This window comes from Oryctolagus cuniculus, chromosome 3 (genome assembly GCF_051225735.1).
Source record: "Oryctolagus cuniculus isolate XC-2025 breed Fujian yellow rabbit chromosome 3, ASM5122573v1, whole genome shotgun sequence".
Lineage (NCBI taxonomy): Eukaryota > Metazoa > Chordata > Mammalia > Lagomorpha > Leporidae > Oryctolagus > Oryctolagus cuniculus.
The window spans coordinates 89,658,462-89,676,150 of NC_142869.1; the positions used below are offsets into that span (position 1 = coordinate 89,658,462).

At 48.0% G+C, this 17,689-nt stretch overlaps 1 protein-coding gene across 2 annotated transcripts in view; it reads left to right on the plus strand.

Moving 5' to 3' along the window:
* The first annotated feature begins 426 nt into the window (after positions 1-426).
* STAM2 (signal transducing adaptor molecule 2) overlaps positions 427-17,689 on the plus strand; it is a 62,863-nt gene continuing 45,600 nt past the window's right edge. Inside the window, exon 1 of one of the 2 annotated variants that reach the window (XM_051848617.3) lies at positions 427-954. In XM_051848617.3, coding sequence (XP_051704577.3) covers positions 699-954 — 256 coding nt within the window. In that variant the 5' untranslated portion in view covers positions 427-698. The remainder of the gene's footprint in view (positions 955-17,689) is intronic. The other variant, XM_051848618.3, reaches the window with a different exon arrangement.

Here is a 17,689-nt window from a genome sequence, read left to right on the forward strand (position 1 = left end):
GGCCATCTGAGTTTGCTAATTACTAGTCCCACACGGTCGCCTACGACCTCGTACGTAGGCACTGCCCCTGTGAAGAGTCGAACGTAGGGGGTTTGCCTCATCCGCCTTCGGATTCCCGGAGTGAGCAGTGCTTTTACGGCGAGGAGGCGGCGGGAGGCGAAAGGTACGAGTCCCTGCAGAGCCCTAAGCGCCGCGACCACCGCTTCCCATGGGCGGCTGTTCTCGGGGGATTTGGGGCGCAGCGCCCTCGAGGTGGGCGAGCAGAGCTAAGCCAGGCCTCGGGCAGACTCGCAAAGCCACCGCGCCGCCAGCGGCTCCGTTTCCAGGGCTACCGCACTGTGACGCGAACGCAGCCACGGGCGCTCAGCGGCCGCCGGCGACCAGACCTGCAGCCCTAGAACTCCATCAGCGAAAAGAACCGGGCAGTTACGATCCGCGCCCCCCACTCCGCCCGCCCCACGAAAAACCCGGGCCCACCGCGCCCCCTGCCGCGCCGCCGGTCGCATTGCAGCTTCCGGACCTCCTGCGTTTCTCATCAGCAACTTCCGTTTCCGAAGGTCCCGGCTCCGTGGCTTGCCGAGGTCCTCGCCACGGAAAGGTGGCCGCGCCAAACGCCTGAGCCCTGCGAAGGCCTGGGACCAGGACTGTTGCCTCCTCTTAGGTGGGCGGCTGCGACAGGGGCGCTGAGAGGATGCCCGATGCCGGCGGGACGTCGTCCCAAAAGCGGAGTCGGGGGCGGAGCGCCCGCTGGCAGCCCGTCAGGCAGGCAGGCGTCAGGCCGGCCCGCGGGCGGAAGAACGGGGCGGGCGTCCGGAGCGGAGTCGTCTAGGAAGCCGCGGTCCCGGGTCAGCCGGCGGGGAGGAGCTGCTGAGACCCAGCCAGACCGCAGGGACGCGGACCCGGACGCCGGCGAGATGCCACTGTTCACCGCCAACCCCTTCGAGCAGGACGTGGGTGAGTGCTGCGCCGGGTCCTGGGCGGCTGTAGGTGCAGCCGGAAAGTGGGCGGCGGCGACTCTGACTGCGGACTGGGAAGGGGCGGTGCCGCCGCCTCTGCGACAGAATGTTTTGGGGGCGATCTGGGCGCGTCGCAGGGGGTCTAGGGAGTACTTCCTGCCTGCGTAGGTTGGAGATCCCTAAAGGGCGGTGCCCCTCGCCGGGCGCCGGGAATACGGCCGAGCTGGAGTTGGAGTCTGGACTGATTGCATACTTAGGGAGTTGTCGCGAACTTTCTGCCCCTCTTGGAGCCTGTTGATGAGCCCTCCTGCCTTGGAAGAGGCGGCGGCTGTGGATACCATACTGTCTAGGGCAGCTCGGCGCTGGAGCGGTCGGCTGCCCCGTGTCGAATGGGGAGAGCTCACGTACACGCGCGTGCAAGCGCTGATGGCACACATTCAGAATTCATGGACGGTTGTACAGGTGCCGTCCTACATTCAGAATTCACGTACGGTTGTACAGGTGCCGTCCCTTACCTTCGATCGCGCAGATGCGACACGTCCTGTCTTGGGAGATGAAAAGGAAAACTCTGGCATCTCAGAAAAGGCTAGAACATCTCGCATTTTCTGCTTGAAAACTTGTCTGGTAAAAGTAGACTGCGTTGTTCTGCCCCCTGCACTGTTCCAGAGCTTCCCCTTAGTGGCTCCTGAGCCCCTGCAGGATTTAGTGGGTCACACTTTAGCATCACTTCGGTAAGAGAGTTACCACTGTTGAGATGAAAAGTACTGTTGTTCATAGATGATCTCGTGGACAGTGCCGTCATCCAAAGCTTCAGGCGCTTGCTTGTCAGCTCATGTGTGATTGGATTCAGTATCCAAAGGCAACTTAAGGATAAAAAGCTAATTCTAGCCAAGTGGATGGAATTAGAGAAAGTGGAATGAAAGGCTAACGAGCTTACATTGGCCTTAAACCTGTATCAGGCAAGAAAAATTTGACATGTTGCATTTTCATGTCTTAACACTTTTTAATGTGAAATAGTTAATAACAAAGCAACTCATTAGTTGACTTGAGATGTCTCCTGAAATGTTTCTTTACAGAGTGTTATCTTTTTTACCTACAGTCATGTGACACATAAGATGTTTTGTTCAATGAGGGACCACGTACATGATGAGGGGCTCTTACAAGGTTGTGTGTCCTAGTGATGTCGTTGTCGTCTTAGTTTGTGTAAGCACAGACTGGTGTTTGTACGGTGATGTGGTTGCCTAACGATGCATTTCTCAGAAGCGGGCCCCATCACTAAGCATCACATGACTGGTCTTCACTCAGCAGGTATTTCTCACTGCTTGATCGTCAGTGTCACACCTGTGTTCACTGAGCAGACATGCATCGGGTATCTGCTGTGATCAGGTATTGTGCGTAGTTCTGAGGATGCAACAGGTGAATACATGGGCTTCTTGCCTTCGGGCAATTCTCTCAGTCTAGTGGAGGACGTACACACGTAAGAAGACAGTTATAGTGTATTCATCAGTTTTCTGTTGCTGTAACAGCACACCCGAGACTGCGTAATTTATAACAGGAAGGGGTTTGTTTGGGTCACCAGTTTTGGAGGCAGGGAACTTCACCCTCTGTTCAGCTGCTGACCAGAGCCTGTGAACAGGGCAAGAATGAGTGCGCACCATCAGGAGAGAGGAAAAGGAGACCAAACTTCTGACCTATTCCTTTAGGAAAAAATGTTAATCCGTTCATGAGGGTGGAGCCCTTGGCCCAAAATGCCTCTCGAAGATGCCATCGTCTCTCAGCACTGTTGCGTGGGGAGCCGCGGTCAGATCACAGCACACAATGTGTTGATATACACAAAATGCCTTCCCCTCTCTGTTTAAAAGTCATCTTCCCTGAGGAGACAAGGCCCGCAGGGAGGAGCTCTTGCTAGAAAGGTGCTGAGACTCTGCTCTCCCTCCCCCTCTGCTGACAGCACTTCTGCTAGCCAAAGCCCTGTCCCCAGTACCAATCAAAGTAAGGAGGACAGGATTTTGAGATGAAGGAGAGGGAACATTTAATCTGTCCACAGATGATAGGGACTCCTGCTGTGCCAGGGGTTTGGGGCTTATAAAGGGGCACAAGGAAGGAGGTGCTGGCATGGCACAAAATCATGAGAGAGCTGCGGGGCTTTGGTGTCAGGTGCCACAGCCGGTCACTAGAGGGATGACAGTGCATTCCCTCTCAGTTTCTGTGGTGCTCCTTTAGGTCCACAGGTGGTGAGATGAGCTCTAGCCTGGGAACCAGGCGCTGTGAGCCTGAGGACGTGGGCAGGCAGAAAGCCAGCAGTGCAGCCCTGAAGCATCAGCTTCCTGCCTTAACGTTTGAGTAGTATAGGTCGTCCACTTCACGTGATTTTATACTCGGCTGCACTTCTGCCACTCCCGTGTGCTGGTGTGTGTGATAACGATTATGTTATAGACAACAGCCTTTTACAGTGAAACTTGTTTGGTAGGTGCGCATGCTCACTGGGGGTTGAGCAGTCTTTGTGACACCATTCACGTGAAAAAGAAGTGCTTTTCTCAGTGCCTGAGAAAAACTGACAGGTCAGGATGTCAGGAAGGCACTGAGGAGTCGATGGATGATAGGTGTTTCGTCAGGTGCATGCTGGCCAAAGGCTCAGAAGTAGGGAATTTTGGCAAGTTGCTGTCTTTTCTTAGAGTTAGACCTACAAGCTCTGAAAAGTATACTAGGTATAGCAGCATTTGGGCTCTTGACACATTCTAAATTGGATTTCTTCCAATTTGGATTAATTCTTTGTTGAATAAAATTTCTTTGAAGCTCTTCTAGGAGGAAGGGGGAACAGAAAATATTCTCATACCTCCCCTACCTCCTTGCCCTGGGGCCTGATTGTTAAAGGGGGTAATGGGACCGGTGCTGTGGTACAGCTGGTTAAAGCCCTGGCCTGAAGCCATATGGGCGCCGACTGCTCCTCTCCAGCTCTCTGCTATGGCCTAGGAAAGCAGTGGAAGATGGCCCAAGTCCTTGGGCCCCTGCACCGGTGTGGGAGACCTGGAGGAAGCTCCTGGCTCCTGGCTTTGGATCAGCGCAGCTCCAGCCATTGCGGCCATCTAGGGAGTGAACCAGCGGATGGAAGACCGACCTCTCTGTCTCTACCTCTTTCTGTAACTCTTTCAAATAAAAATAAAATAAATCTTTTTTTTTTTTTTTTTTTTTTTAAAGAGGTAAGCACTGGTCTCCTGCAGTGGAGCCTGGTTGGGGCAGCCATTCTTAAGAGAATGTAAAGGAGTAAGTGAAGCGTGGGGGGCGGAGCAACAGAAGGAAGGTTAAGTGGTCAGTATTAGAAGAGGAGATGTCATTTCCTTATGTTGTCCCAACTTTTCCTGAGTCATGCCTCTGTTCTACATTGTAACTCCAGTTCTTTGCATTTCTTTTTTGCCCCCTTAATCAAGCCAGGCATATCTTTCTTTCCAGAAACTGCCTGTGTTGTTTACCATTCATTTGTAAATGTTGGTCTTTTTGATAACCTTGATATCGCCTTTTTTTTTTTTTAAAGATGTATTTATTTATTTGAAAGTCAGAGTTATACAGAGGGAGGAGAGGCAGAGAGACAGAGAGGTCTTCCATGGGCTAGTTCACTCCCCAGTTGGCTGCAAAGGCCGGAGCTGTGCTGATCCAAAGCCAGGAGCCAGCAGCTGCTTTCTGGGTCTCCTACATGGGTGCAGGGGCCTAAAGAAGTGGGCCATCTTCTACTGCTTTCCCACCCAGGCCATAGCCAAGAGCTGGATCGGAAGTGGAGCAGCCCACGACTCAAACTGGCACACATATGAGATGTTGGCACTGCGGGTGGTGGCTTTTACCTGCTATGCCACAGTGCAGGCCCCAGTACTACCTTCTTGTGTCTCAGGAAGCTGAACTCAAATTGTACCTCAACAAAACTCTTCTGATACAGCAAATTGAAGTGTGAACTTTTTTTTTTTTTTTTTTTTTTTAAGATTTATTCGTCTACTTGATAAAGGCAGTTACAGTGTGAGAGAGAGCGATAGCTCTTCCATCTGCTGGTTCATTCCCCAAAGGCCACGCCAGCCTGGTCTAGGCCAGACTAAAGCCAGGTGTCTGGCACTCCGTACTGGTACCCCTACGTTGGTATCAGGGACCCAAGCACCTGGGCCATCTTCCGCTGCTTTTCCAGGCACAATTAGCAGGGAGCTCACTGTTGAAATCTTTACTCAGTATAGAGTTGATCTTCTGTGTATAAACATAATTAAAAATAAATCTTCATGAAGAATGGGATGGGAGGAGGAGTAGGAGATGGGCTGGTTTGTGGGTGGGAGAGTAGGTATGGGGGGAAGAACCTCTATAATCCAAAAATTGTACTTTTGAAATTTATATTTATTAAGTAAAAGTTTTCTATTAAAAAAAAAAAGTGGAGCAGCTGGAACTCATGTGGAGCTTGTATGAGATGCCAGTGGCTTAACCTGCTGCACCACAGTGCCAGCCCAAACTTTGGTCTGTGAGGATACTTTTATTAGTGAAATTTGAATGTGTGCATTCCTGTGTCTGGCTTTTGTTGTGCACATATAGGGTGCCCCAAGTGATAAAGTTTTATGTAAAAGGTGAGAAAGCAAGCATGCACGTGTGAGCATGGGTTGCCTTACGCAGAAAGATACCTGTCGTGAGTGGGTAATGGGCCCAGAAGGAGAAGGGGGTAGAGTGGGGAGACAGAGTTGTACCCTAGCACTCCTCTAGTCCTGGTTTCTGGAGGGGAGAGACAGTACCTCCCAGCACCTTTTATGAGGTTGGAGAGGAGAAGGTTGCCTCTACAGACATGAAGTCATCTGGGAGTTTTATGATACCTCCATAAAAGTCCATGTGGGCCTTATATACATATTTACATGATGAATTTCCCCCTAGGTCCCCTGTGAAAGGCATCCTAGGAAAGGCAGTGTTCTGATGGATGAGTAGGATAGAATAACATAGGGTGGGGGCTTGTAGCTTGCAGGTACTTCCAGATCCTAACTAGCAGGCTACCTATCTCATATCAGCCTTAGCCAATTTTTTTCTGTATTTTGCTTGTATGGTACTAAAAGTCCTAATAAGTTCAGGTGATTAATATTTTAAAGGTTTTTTGTTTTATTTGAAAAGCAGAATGACAGGGTTAGGGGAGGGGATCTCTTGTCCATTGGTTCACTCCTGGAAAGGACCACAAAACTCATTCTTGGGCAGGTTAAGCCTCTGCTGTCTTCTAGGCACACCAGCAGGAAACTGGATCTGAAACTGAGCACTCCAATTTGGGATGTTTCGTTGCAATGGTGGCCTAACTTGCTGCATCACAATACCATCCCCCAGAGAAACATTTATTCAGTAAGCTGTAATAAATCTTGGTATGAGCAGCAATAGGCTGAAGGCTTTGAGCTATAGATAATTACAAAATTTAATGAGTGTACTTTGTAATTTTTTAAACTATGAAACAGCAATATTTAAGGCCATAGTATAAGATACAGACTCCTGTTCCTACCATTTCCTATTTTGACAGACTTGATTGTTTCTAAAGAAGAAAACTATCAAAACACAGTTGAAATTTTGTTTTCTTGAAAGACAGTATTACGGGGTGGGGGGTGGGGTGGGGAGAGAGAGCGAAATCTTTCATTCACTAATTCACTCCCCAAATGGCTTCCAACAGCCAGGGTTTTGCCAGGCTGGAGCCAGGAGCCAGGAATTCCATCTGGGTCTCCCACCCACACGGGTGCAAGGGCCAAGGACGTCGGCCATCTTCCACTGCTTTCCCAGGCCATAGCCGATAGCTAGATTGGAAGAGGAGCAGCTGGGACTCGAACCAGCACCCATATGGGATGACGGGGCTGGGGGGAGAAAGAAAAAGAAAGAATCTTCCATCTGCTTGTTCACTACCCAAAACCTCTGCAACAGCCCATGCTGGATCAGGCCGAAGCCAGGAACCAGGAGCCCATGGCCGGCGCCGCGGCTCACTAGGCTAATCCTCCGCCTTGCGGCGCCGGCACACCAGGTTCTAGTCCCGGTTGGGGTGCCGGATTCTGTCCCGGTTGCCCCTCTTCCAGGCCATCTCTCTGCTGTGGCCAGGGAGTGCAGTGGAGGATGGCCCTGCACCCCATGGGAGACCAGGATAAGCACCAGCTCCTGCCTTAAGATCAGCGCGGTGCGCCGGCCGCAGCGCAGCGGCCATTGGAGGGTGAACCAGGGGCAAAGGAAGACCTTTCTCTCTGTCTCTCTCACTGTCCACCCTGCCTGTCAAAAAAAAAAAAAAAAAAAAAAAAAAAACAAAACCAGGAGCCCTGAACTCGGAATCTCCCACGTGGGCAACAGGAGCCCAAGCACCTGAGCCAATTCTGCTGCCTAGTAGGATGCATTAAGCAAAGCAGCCATGACTTGAACCGGCATCTCAGTGTGGGATGTTGGCGTCCCAAGTGGCAGTTTAACCTGCTCTACTACAATGCGTTCCTCACAAGAGGCATCTTAATCATTAGGCCAAGCATCTTCCCTTAGTATAATTTTTACATGAACATATAGAATGAAAAATAAATTCTTCAGTGAAAATTTTATTATATTTGAAAACTTGGCAAACATTTTCTTGGCCAGTAAATATTCCCATATGAAGAACTTGTTTTTAATTTTCATCTATAAAGTGAGAATTATAGTGATTTAGAATTTTACTTCAAATCATTTGAACAAAAAGGGAATTTTTGTTGTTTGGAACTTCTTTTGCTCTAGTATGTCATGAAATGTGTTAGCTTAACATTTACTTCTAAAAATCTGCTTAAAGAAATCTATCATGTGCAGTGTTGTGGTTTTCCTAGTGCTACTAAATATTTGGGATAGATGGGGAATGGGGAAGAACTTTTTTTCCTTTCAAACATTGTCCTACAAGACTTTTTTATTTTGCCTTATGATGAATTGTCTAATTGCACCTAAGAAGGTCAGTATGGCAAATGCCAGAGAACCAGGAGCTTCTTCTGGGTCTCTCACGTGGGTGCAGGGGCCATTTTCTACTGCTTTCCCAGGCCATAGCCGAGAGCTGGATAGGAAGTGGAGCAGCCGGGTCTTGAACTGGTGCCCATATGGGATGCTGGCACTTCAGGCCAGGTGTTAATGCACTGTGCCACAGCGCTGGCCCCAGGTAGTAAGTTTTATGCAGAGAAGGCAGATCTTCAGTGTTGAATTCATGATGTGCATCCCACCCATAAAGCTGCAAAGTACTCCCCAGGCGAATCCAGAGAGTAGCTAGTGGTTCCTCAGTCTACAGAACGCATTAATCACCTGGCCAGCCTTGATTGCTTTGGTTCTTCCTGTGTGGCCCTTTGACATGTTGGTGGCTACTTTGGAGATTCATTTTCTCCCCAGCTGTCAGTTGCACATGATGCTTCTTGATTGGGCTGTCACAACAGAAAATGTTCTTGTAACATTTATGTTTCTACCCTGATGCCTAATGTAAGGGTGGATATAGAAATAAGCATACTCATTTTATGGAATTGGGAGGGGGCATTTTGAAAGTATCAACCAAGAAAGTGAATTTGCAGGAATATAAAGGCTGGCATTATACATTTTACCTTTTAAGTGGGTGGTTTAAGATAGTAAGAGGCTAGGGGCTGGCGTGCTGCTCCACTGCTGATCCAGCTCCCTTCTAATGGCTTGGGAAAAGCAGCAGCAAATGGCCCAAGTGCTTGGGCCCCTGAACCCACATGGGAGACCCAGATGAAGCTCCTGGCTCCCAGCTTTGTCCTTGTACAGCCCCGGTGGATGTGGGCATCTAGGAGGTGAACCAGTGTATGGGAGATCTCTCTCTATCTCTCTGTAACTCTGATTTTCAAATTGATAAATAAGTCTTTAAAAATAATATTAAGAGGCAATAAAAGGAGACTTTGATATGTTTTTTTTCTCTACCTTTTTGCCCTGTGTGCCTGACTTTCACAGTTTCTTCTAGTCTCCCTAAAATGTTGGTACTGATACGAGACATGAAAAAAAGCGGCAATCACTTCTGTATTCTGCCAGAGCAAGAAACTCTTAAGTATATTTTATTATGTGATTTAAGAAATGGAGTCAGTCATGGCATTCTGCCCAGTCCCTTGTTTATAAAGGAGTCTAGAACCTGAATTTATCTATTTAAACTGTTTAAGATATTCATACATAGGAAACTGAAAAGTAAGTTGTTAGGAAGTGTTGACTTGGCAATTTTGAAAAAAAAAAAAAAAAAGTTGCACTCAGCAAGCAATTTAATGTGGTTTAAACTTGGAGCATATAACCTGAGCCAGAATGCCTAGACTGAAATCTCTTTTACTGTTTACTAGCTGTATTACCTTGTCCTAATGACTTTTCTGTATCTCAGTTTTCCTGTCTTTAAAATGGGGAGCCTTGGGGCTGGCGTTGTGGTGTAGTGGGTAAAGCTGCCGCCTGTGGCGCTGGCGTCCCATATGGGTACCAGTTCCAGTCCCAGCTGCTTCACTTCCTATCCAGCTCCCTGCTAATGGCCTAGGAAAAGCAGCAGCAGGTGTCCTGAGTGCTTGGGCACCTGTACCCAGATAGAAGACCCTGAGGAAGCTCCTGGTTCCTGGCTTCAGCATGGCCCATCCCTGGCCATAGCAGTCATCTGGAGAGAGAACCAGTGGGTGGAAAATATCTCTTTCTCTGTATACTTCTAACTCTGACTTTCAAATAAATAAATAAATCTTTTTATAAAAATGGGGAGCTTTCATTTGCTTGAGGAGTAATTTAGGATATGTAAAATGCTTAGACAATGTTACTTAATTGCTATTAATGTTTATTTATTTTTGTAAGAGAGAGATCTTCTGTCTGCTGGTTTACTCCCCAAATGCTCACAACAACTAGGGTTGGGCCAGGGCAAAGCCAGGAGCCTGGAACTCAACCCTGGTTTCCCATGTGGGTGGCAGGGATCCAAGTCCTTGAACCATCAACCTGCTGCTTTCAAGAGTACATATTAGCTGGTGCCGCGGCTCAATAGGCTAATCCTCCACCTTGCGGCGCTGGCACCCCGGGTTCTAGTCCCGGTCAGGACGCCGGATTCTGTCCCGGTTGCCCCTCTTCCAGGCCATCTATGTGCTGTGGCCCGGGAGTGCAGTGGAGGATGACCCAAGTGCTTGGGCCTTGCACCCCATAGGAGACCAGGAGAAGCACCTGGCTCCTGCCTTTGGATCAGTGCGGTGCACTGGCCGCAGCGCACTGGCCGCTGCGGCCATTGAAGGGTGAACCAACGGCAAAAGGAAGACCTTTCTCTGTCTCTCTCTCTCTCTCTCATTGTCCACTCTGCCTGTCAAAAAAAAAAAAAAAAAAAAAAAAAAAGAGTACATATTAGCAGGAAGCTGGATTGAAAGTGGAGCTGGAACTGAATCCAGGTGCCCTAGTGTGGAATGCAGATATCCCAGGTGGCATCTTAACTGTTGAGCCAAATGCCTACCCTTCTGTTGTTTCTAATTAAATTATTTATTATTCAGTACTCAGAGCTATGTGGAGGTTTTAATTTGAGAACAAATGTACAGTGTACTTTTCTTTTAAAGTAAGATTTTTTTTAAAAAAGATTCATTTATTTATTTGAAAGAGAGAGGGAGAGACACAGATCTTTCATCTGCTGGTTCACTCCCCAGATCGTCACTGTGGCCAGAGCTGGGCCAGTTTGAAACCAAGAGCTTCATCCAGGTCTCTCACATGGTTGACAGGGGCCCAAGCTCTTGGGCCATCTTCTGCAGCTTTTCCCAGTCCATTAGCAGGGAGTTGTATCAGAAGTGAGGCAACTGGGACACAAACTGGCACTGATAGGGGATGCCAATGTTGTAGGCAGTGGCTTCACTTTCTATCAACAACACTGACCCCTCTTTCAGGAAAAAAAACATATTTATTTGAAAGAGTTACACAGCAAGAGAAGGCGAGTCAGAGAGAGAGAGAGAGAGAGAAGTCTTCCATCCGCTGGTTCACTCCCCAGTTGGCTGCAATGGCTGGAGCTGCACCAATCCAAAGCCAGGAGCCAGGAGCTTCTCCAGGTTCTCCCATGTGGGTGCAGGGGCCCAAGGACCTGGGCCATCCTTCGCTGCTTTCCCAGGCCATAGGAGAGAGCTGGGTCGGAAGTGGAGCAGCTACAGAGAGAGTTAGAGACAGAAAGAGAGACGTTTTCGATCCACTGATTCATTCCCCAAATGGCTGCAACCACCGGGGCTGGGCAGGAGCCAGGAACTTCTTCCAGGTCTCCCACATGGGTGCAGGGGGCCAAGGACTTCGTCCATCCTTCACTGCTTTCCCAGATGCATTAACAAGTAGCTGGATTGGAAATGGATCAGCTGGGACACAAACCAGCAGCCGTATGGAATGCCAGCCCTGCAAGCTGGGGCTTTAACCCACTGTGCCACAGCACCGACTCCATATTTCTGTCTTTAGTGAAAGCAATCATCTGTGGTTTCCTGCCAATACCAAAATGAATTTTGCTTATTTACATTCTCTAATTTGCTTCTGTTTTGAAAATTTTTTTTCATTTTCCTGGTTTTATATTACACATTTAAGGTATAAATTAAGTATTTTTTTCTTTGAACATATAAAAAGTGAAGTTTTCCTCTAAGATTGTTACAATCTGCATATGTCTACCAAAATTCCTGTACTAGAAACATAATCTCAAGGCAACAGTATTGGAAGGTGGAGACTCAGATGTGTTTAGGTCCTGAGGGATTCACTCTTTTGAATGGATTAATGCTTGTCGCTCCCCCTCTTCGTGGAGGAACGACACTAAACCCTGCCTAGGCTTCATATCCGAGTCACGGCACCATTATGTCGCTCCCCCTCTTCGTGGAGGAGCAACACAGGACCCTGCGCTGTTCTTTTCGTCTGCTCGGCCCTCCCCGGGTTTGCTGCTGGTTCTTCCCGGGTTGGCTACTATCCCTTCCACCTCCGTGGAAGGGCAGTTCCCCCTGGCCACATTCCCCACTTCCGCAGGGGAGCGGCACACCGCCGGCCGGCTTTCTGGGGGGCTGCACAGGTGTTCCTTCAGCTAGATGTCCCCCATAGATGTTCCCGGTGCATGCCGTCTCTCTCCTCCTTTATAGTCCTCCTCCGCCAATCCCAACTCGGCTGCCCACACGCCGAGTACGCTGCTCTCCAATCAGGAGCAAGTCCTACAGTTTATTGGTTGAACTGGAGGCAGCTGGGTAGAAGCTGTTTTCTCCTCTCCCAGCGCCATATTGTAGGAGAGCAGATGCATAGAATAAGTCTTAATTCCAGTAACTTAGTCTAGTCCGAGCTGCTCCCCACAGAGGAGAGCAGATGCATAGAATAAGTCTTAATTCCAGTAACTCAGTCTAGTCCGGATTGCTCCCCACAGATCCCCCTTTCTTTTTATTTTTTTGGCGTTGATACGCGCCTGTCTTCGGTGTCCCGCAGCACACACTCTGCTCTACTTGCTAGAGTTGCCACAGGTTCTTACAAGTCCTATCAATGAGGCAAACCGAATCCGGGTCCTCTCTTCGCCATGTTGTGAGGAGGTTTTTAGGCGCTGATGCGTGCCTGTGTTCGGTGCCCTGCAGCGCATGCTCTGCTCTGCCTGCAGGGGCTTACAAGCTCTATCAGGCAAACCGAATCCAAGCCTTCTCATTGCCGTATTGTGGGGGAGACTTATTAGTGTTGGTTCGTACCTATCTTCGGTGACCTGCAGCTCATACTCTGGTCGAGCTGCTTGCTGGCGCTTACCGCCTTAATCAGGCAGACCGAATCCAAGCCTCCTAATTGTTGCATTGTGGGGAAGCCTTACTGATGTTAATTCGTGCCTGTCTTCGGTGACCTGCGGCGCATAAGCTGCTAGCCGCCCAGGTGCTCATCGCCTCACTTAATCGGGCAGACCGAATCCAAGCTTTCTTATTGCCATGTTGAAGGGAGGCCTTTCTATTTCTCTATTTCTCTATCTCCGGGCATTCCTATTTCTCCCATTCCACTTCTATCTTCCAGCATTCCTATTTCTCTCACTTTACTTCTAAAACTTGTTTCTCCTATCCCCGCGGCCTCCCGGCGGTGCTCCGAGGCTGCTTCCCGGCGGCTCGCCCCGCGGCAGCTTCACGGCTCTGCGCGGCTTCCCGGCGCCTCGCCCCGCCGGCGGGTTCCCGGCTCTGCGCGCACGCTCCGCGGTCTCCACGCACTTCGCGCCCGCACCACGGCCTCGCGCCAGCCCCGCGTTCCCTATTTACTCACGCCCCGTGCTCTCTCTGCACGCGGCGGCTTCCGCGAATGTTTCCGCCACCACCGGCATTCAGTCCAAGTTCCCCGGACTAACCTGGCGAATTCCAACCTGGCGGCCCACGTCTCTGCCTCTGGTTCCAGATCTTCGCCTCTTGCTCCCCGGGGTGACTTGAAGAATTCCAAGGTGGCTTATATCTCCGCCTCGGCCTGCACTCGCGGCTTCATCCTCCCTAACATTTTTCTCTACCCGGTATGTTTCCTTAAGTTTTCTTCCAACAATATTCCTCTCATTTCTCCTGGCTACTCCCCACAGTCCGTATCCGAGTCCAAGCCTCCTCCAGGTTTCACTTTCGCTTTCAATCTCCTAGCTTCCCCGCCATAGTCCGCATCCGAGTCTATGAAAGCTTTCACTTTCGCTTTCAATCCTAACTTCTTTCCCACAGTCCGTATCCAAGTCTATGCCTAGGCTTTCAATAGCTTCTTCCGGCACCTTTCTCGTCCGGCTTTCCCCTAGGCTCTTCGCTAGTCTCTCTCTCCGGTATTTTCCTGCTTCTTCCCGTTTCTTCCCTCCTAAGTTTCCTATCCGTCCTAGGTTTCCTATCCGAGTCACGGCACCATTATGTCGCTCCCCCTCTTCGTGGAGGAACGACACTAAACCCTGCCTAGGCTTCATATCCGAGTCACGGCACCATTATGTCGCTCCCCCTCTTCGTGGAGGAACGACACTAAACCCTGCCTAGGCTTCATATCCGAGTCACGGCACCATTATGTCGCTCCCCCTCTTCGTGGAGGAGCAACACAGGACCCTGCGCTGTTCTTTTCGTCTGCTCGGCCCTCCCCGGGTTTGCTGCTGGTTCTTCCCGGGTTGGCTACTATCCCTTCCACCTCCGTGGAAGGGCAGTTCCCCCTGGCCACATTCCCCACTTCCGCAGGGGAGCGGCACACCGCCGGCCGGCTTTCTGGGGGGCTGCACAGGTGTTCCTTCAGCTAGATGTCCCCCATAGATGTTCCCGGTGCATGCCGTCTCTCTCCTCCTTTATAGTCCTCCTCCGCCAATCCTAACTCGGCTGCCCACACGCCGAGTACGCTGCTCTCCAATCAGGAGCAAGTCCTACAGTTTATTGGTTGAACTGGAGGCAGCTGGGTAGAAGCTGTTTTCTCCTCTCCCAGCGCCATATTGTAGGAGAGCAGATGCATAGAATAAGTCTTAATTCCAGTAACTTAGTCTAGTCCGAGCTGCTCCCCACAGAGGAGAGCAGATGCATAGAATAAGTCTTAATTCCAGTAACTCAGTCTAGTCCGGATTGCTCCCCACAATGCTCTTATAAAAAGGGCTTACAGAAGTCCATTCATCCTTGTAGTCTGCCTTCTGCTATGTGAGGATACAGCAAGAAGGCCCTTACCACAGGCTGCATTTGGATCTTGTACTTCCCAGCCTCTAGAACTGTGCGAAGTAAATTTTTGTCCTTTATAAATTACTAGTCTTAGGTGTGCTGTGATAGCACCTCCAAACGGACTAAGACAAAAATCTAACCATTGTTTTAGTCATGTCAAGGGACACTGATATGTAGTATCTTCATCACCGTAAATTCTTGAGTTGCTTTCTGTCATTCTTAATTATCTGTATGTTTTGATTATTTCCACATGGTTGAGTATTACAAGTATTCTAATAAATACACTCTGTATTCAGAGAGTATGTTGTATATCTTGTCCTAATTATTTCTGTTTTAATAGTTCCATGCACACTTGAAGAAAGATTTATACTCTGCCTTAATGTACAGGCAGTCTTGTCACAACATTCCAATATATATGAATTTGATGAACATGGTTTCATTCAATAGCATGAATCCCCTAACAAACCTTGTGATAACCTTGGACATAAAATTCAGCTGAACTGACTGAATTTCTGCTTTTTTTAAATTAAATTAAATTTTTTTTAAAGATTTGTTCACTCTTTGCTGAGCATTTAGCATCTGCCCAGTTATTGTCACTATTTTGTGCTTTAAGTACTTTGAAGTTCTGCTTTAAAGTTGCTTTTTGCTGACTTTAATATTTGGGTTATGTTAATATCTGTTGACACCGACTACTTTTATCTTGCTTATGGGATTTTCTTGAATGTTTAGTAATATTTTTGGTGGTCATTGTGATTATTCTTTGTGGGGAGGCTAGATTACATTTTTTTCTATAAAGGTTGTTGAGTTTTGTTCTGCCAGAGAGTTGTACTGGGGAAGATCTTTCAGATTTTGTCAGGCTTGGACAAATAGACCTATATTGAATAGGTCTATTTCAATTTAGAATTAAATTCTAGAGGGCTTTTTCACTTAAGATATGGCCTTTTTTGCATTTCAACTGAGTATATGAAGTGTTCTCTTCACTTTGGTTGGCTGGTGTATTAGTCTGCTCAGGCTTCTGGAACAAACTATGCTGGGTATATTACATAGTAGATTACATTTTCTCATAGTTCTGGGAAATGGAAGTCCAAGGTCAAGGAACTAGTCTCCCCTTGCATTGCACTCACCTTCTTCAAATGACCTCACCTTGGTGTGTGCAGGTGAAGAGGGTGAAGCAGTGTTTTGTTGCTTCTTGAGAGGACACAACTTATTGGAGCAGGGCTCATTTAGCTTTAATTCCTTTCGAGGCTCTTTCTCCAAATAGAGCCACGCTGGGGGGTTACAACTTCAACTTAAAAGTTTTGAGGATCAAACATTTGGTCCTTGACAGGTTGGATGACTCTTAGCATCACACGACATTTCAGCCCCATAGTAGGTGACCTCTGCTAGACCTCATTGAGATTCCCCTTGTGTGCATATTGTCTAGCCCTTTACCAAAGACCCAAAATAAATCCCTGTTCTCGGAAATATGGTCTCAGTCTCCAAACTGCTCTACCTAGAGGAACCCAGTCTGTGCTGACAGGAAAGTATTCTCAGGCAGAATTCTGAGGCCATCTTTTCATACTGCTTTTCCCTCAGACATCTCAGAACTGCACTGCCTGTTACCCATTTTCTGAAAATAGTTGCCTTATCTGTTTTGACTTGTTTTATCATTGTTTTGGTAGGATGGTAAGTCTGATACCAGATACTCTGTCATGTTTGGAAGCAGAAGGCTAGTCATGAGTTTTTTTTTTTTTTTTATTTTTGACAGGCAGAGTGGACAGTGAGAGAGAGAGACAGAGAGAGAAAGGTCTTCCTTTGCCGTTGGTTCACCCTCCAATGGCCGCCGCTGCAGCCGGCGCACCGCGCTGATCCGATGGCAGGAGCCAGGATCCAGGTGCTTTTCCTGGTCTCCCATGGGGTGCAGGGCCCAAGCACCTGGGCCATCCTCCACTGCACTCCCTGGCCATAGCAGAGAGCTGGCCTGGAAGAGGGGCAACCGGGACAGAATCCGGCGCCCCGACCGGGACTAGAACCCGGTGTGCCGGCGCCGCAAGGTGGAGGATTAGCCTATTGAGCCACGGCGCCGGCCTGAGTTTTTATTTCCAAACATAGTAGGAGGAGTTTTAAAGATTTCTTACAGGCATTCATGTTTTATATAGTTTTTTTTTTTTAAAGATTTATGTATTTATTGGAAAGTCAGAGTTACAGTGGGAGAGACGGAGAGAGAGCTTCCACCCACTGGTTCACTCCCCAAATGGCTGCAGTGGCCAGGGCTGGGCCAGGCTGAAGCAAGGAGCTTCATCCTGGTCTCCCACATTGGTGGCAGGGACCCAAATACTTGGGCTATCTTCTGCTGCTTTTCCCAGGCTATTAACAGGGAGCTGAAGTGGAAGTGGAGCAGTCGGGATACAAATTGGTGTCCATATGGGATGTTGGCATTGCAGGTGGTGGCTTTACTGGTTATGCTGTATTGCTGGCCTTTGTATAGTTAATTTTAAAAAATTACTGATAGAGCCTGTGTTATTAAAAGTTTTATAGATATATCTGGGTTCTTTTTAAAGCTGAAGTTTGAGCATAATGGACTATGTAGAGGGGGAGCTTTTTTGTTCCTTGTAGGTATTGATTGAATGATTCTTTATGATACTGTTAGGATCTTTCTGAACTATTTCACTGTGTATTTGAGGCTCTCTATGTACAGTAATCAAAGCCTAGTGATGAAATGTTATGACTTACACCCACTAAACCCAGGGAATTTAGCATTTATGCCCCAGGAGGGCTCTTTTAACTCTCTTTCGCTCTATGCATTTGACATAGGACAATGTGAGATAGGTCCCCCAGCACTGGGCAGAGTGACATGGTATAAAATAATGGTTTCTTAATTATAATACTTAAAATTTCTCAGGAGTTTAAAATGTTCCTAAGTACATAATTTAACTGTTATGTAGTACACTTGAAAAATGAAGTCCTTTTTGGCAGGCCATTATAAAGTCTTCAGATTTTATACTTTTTTAAAAGAGTAATTGTGAGTCCTATATTTGTAGAGAATAAACTGTACTTGATAGAATATTCAAGTCAGGATTTTTCTATTTTTTTAAGGAAAATCAAATCAAGTAAACACTATTCTATTTTGATGTTTTTAAAAAATTTCTTCATATTTATATCACATGGCCTCATGAAAACTGAGTT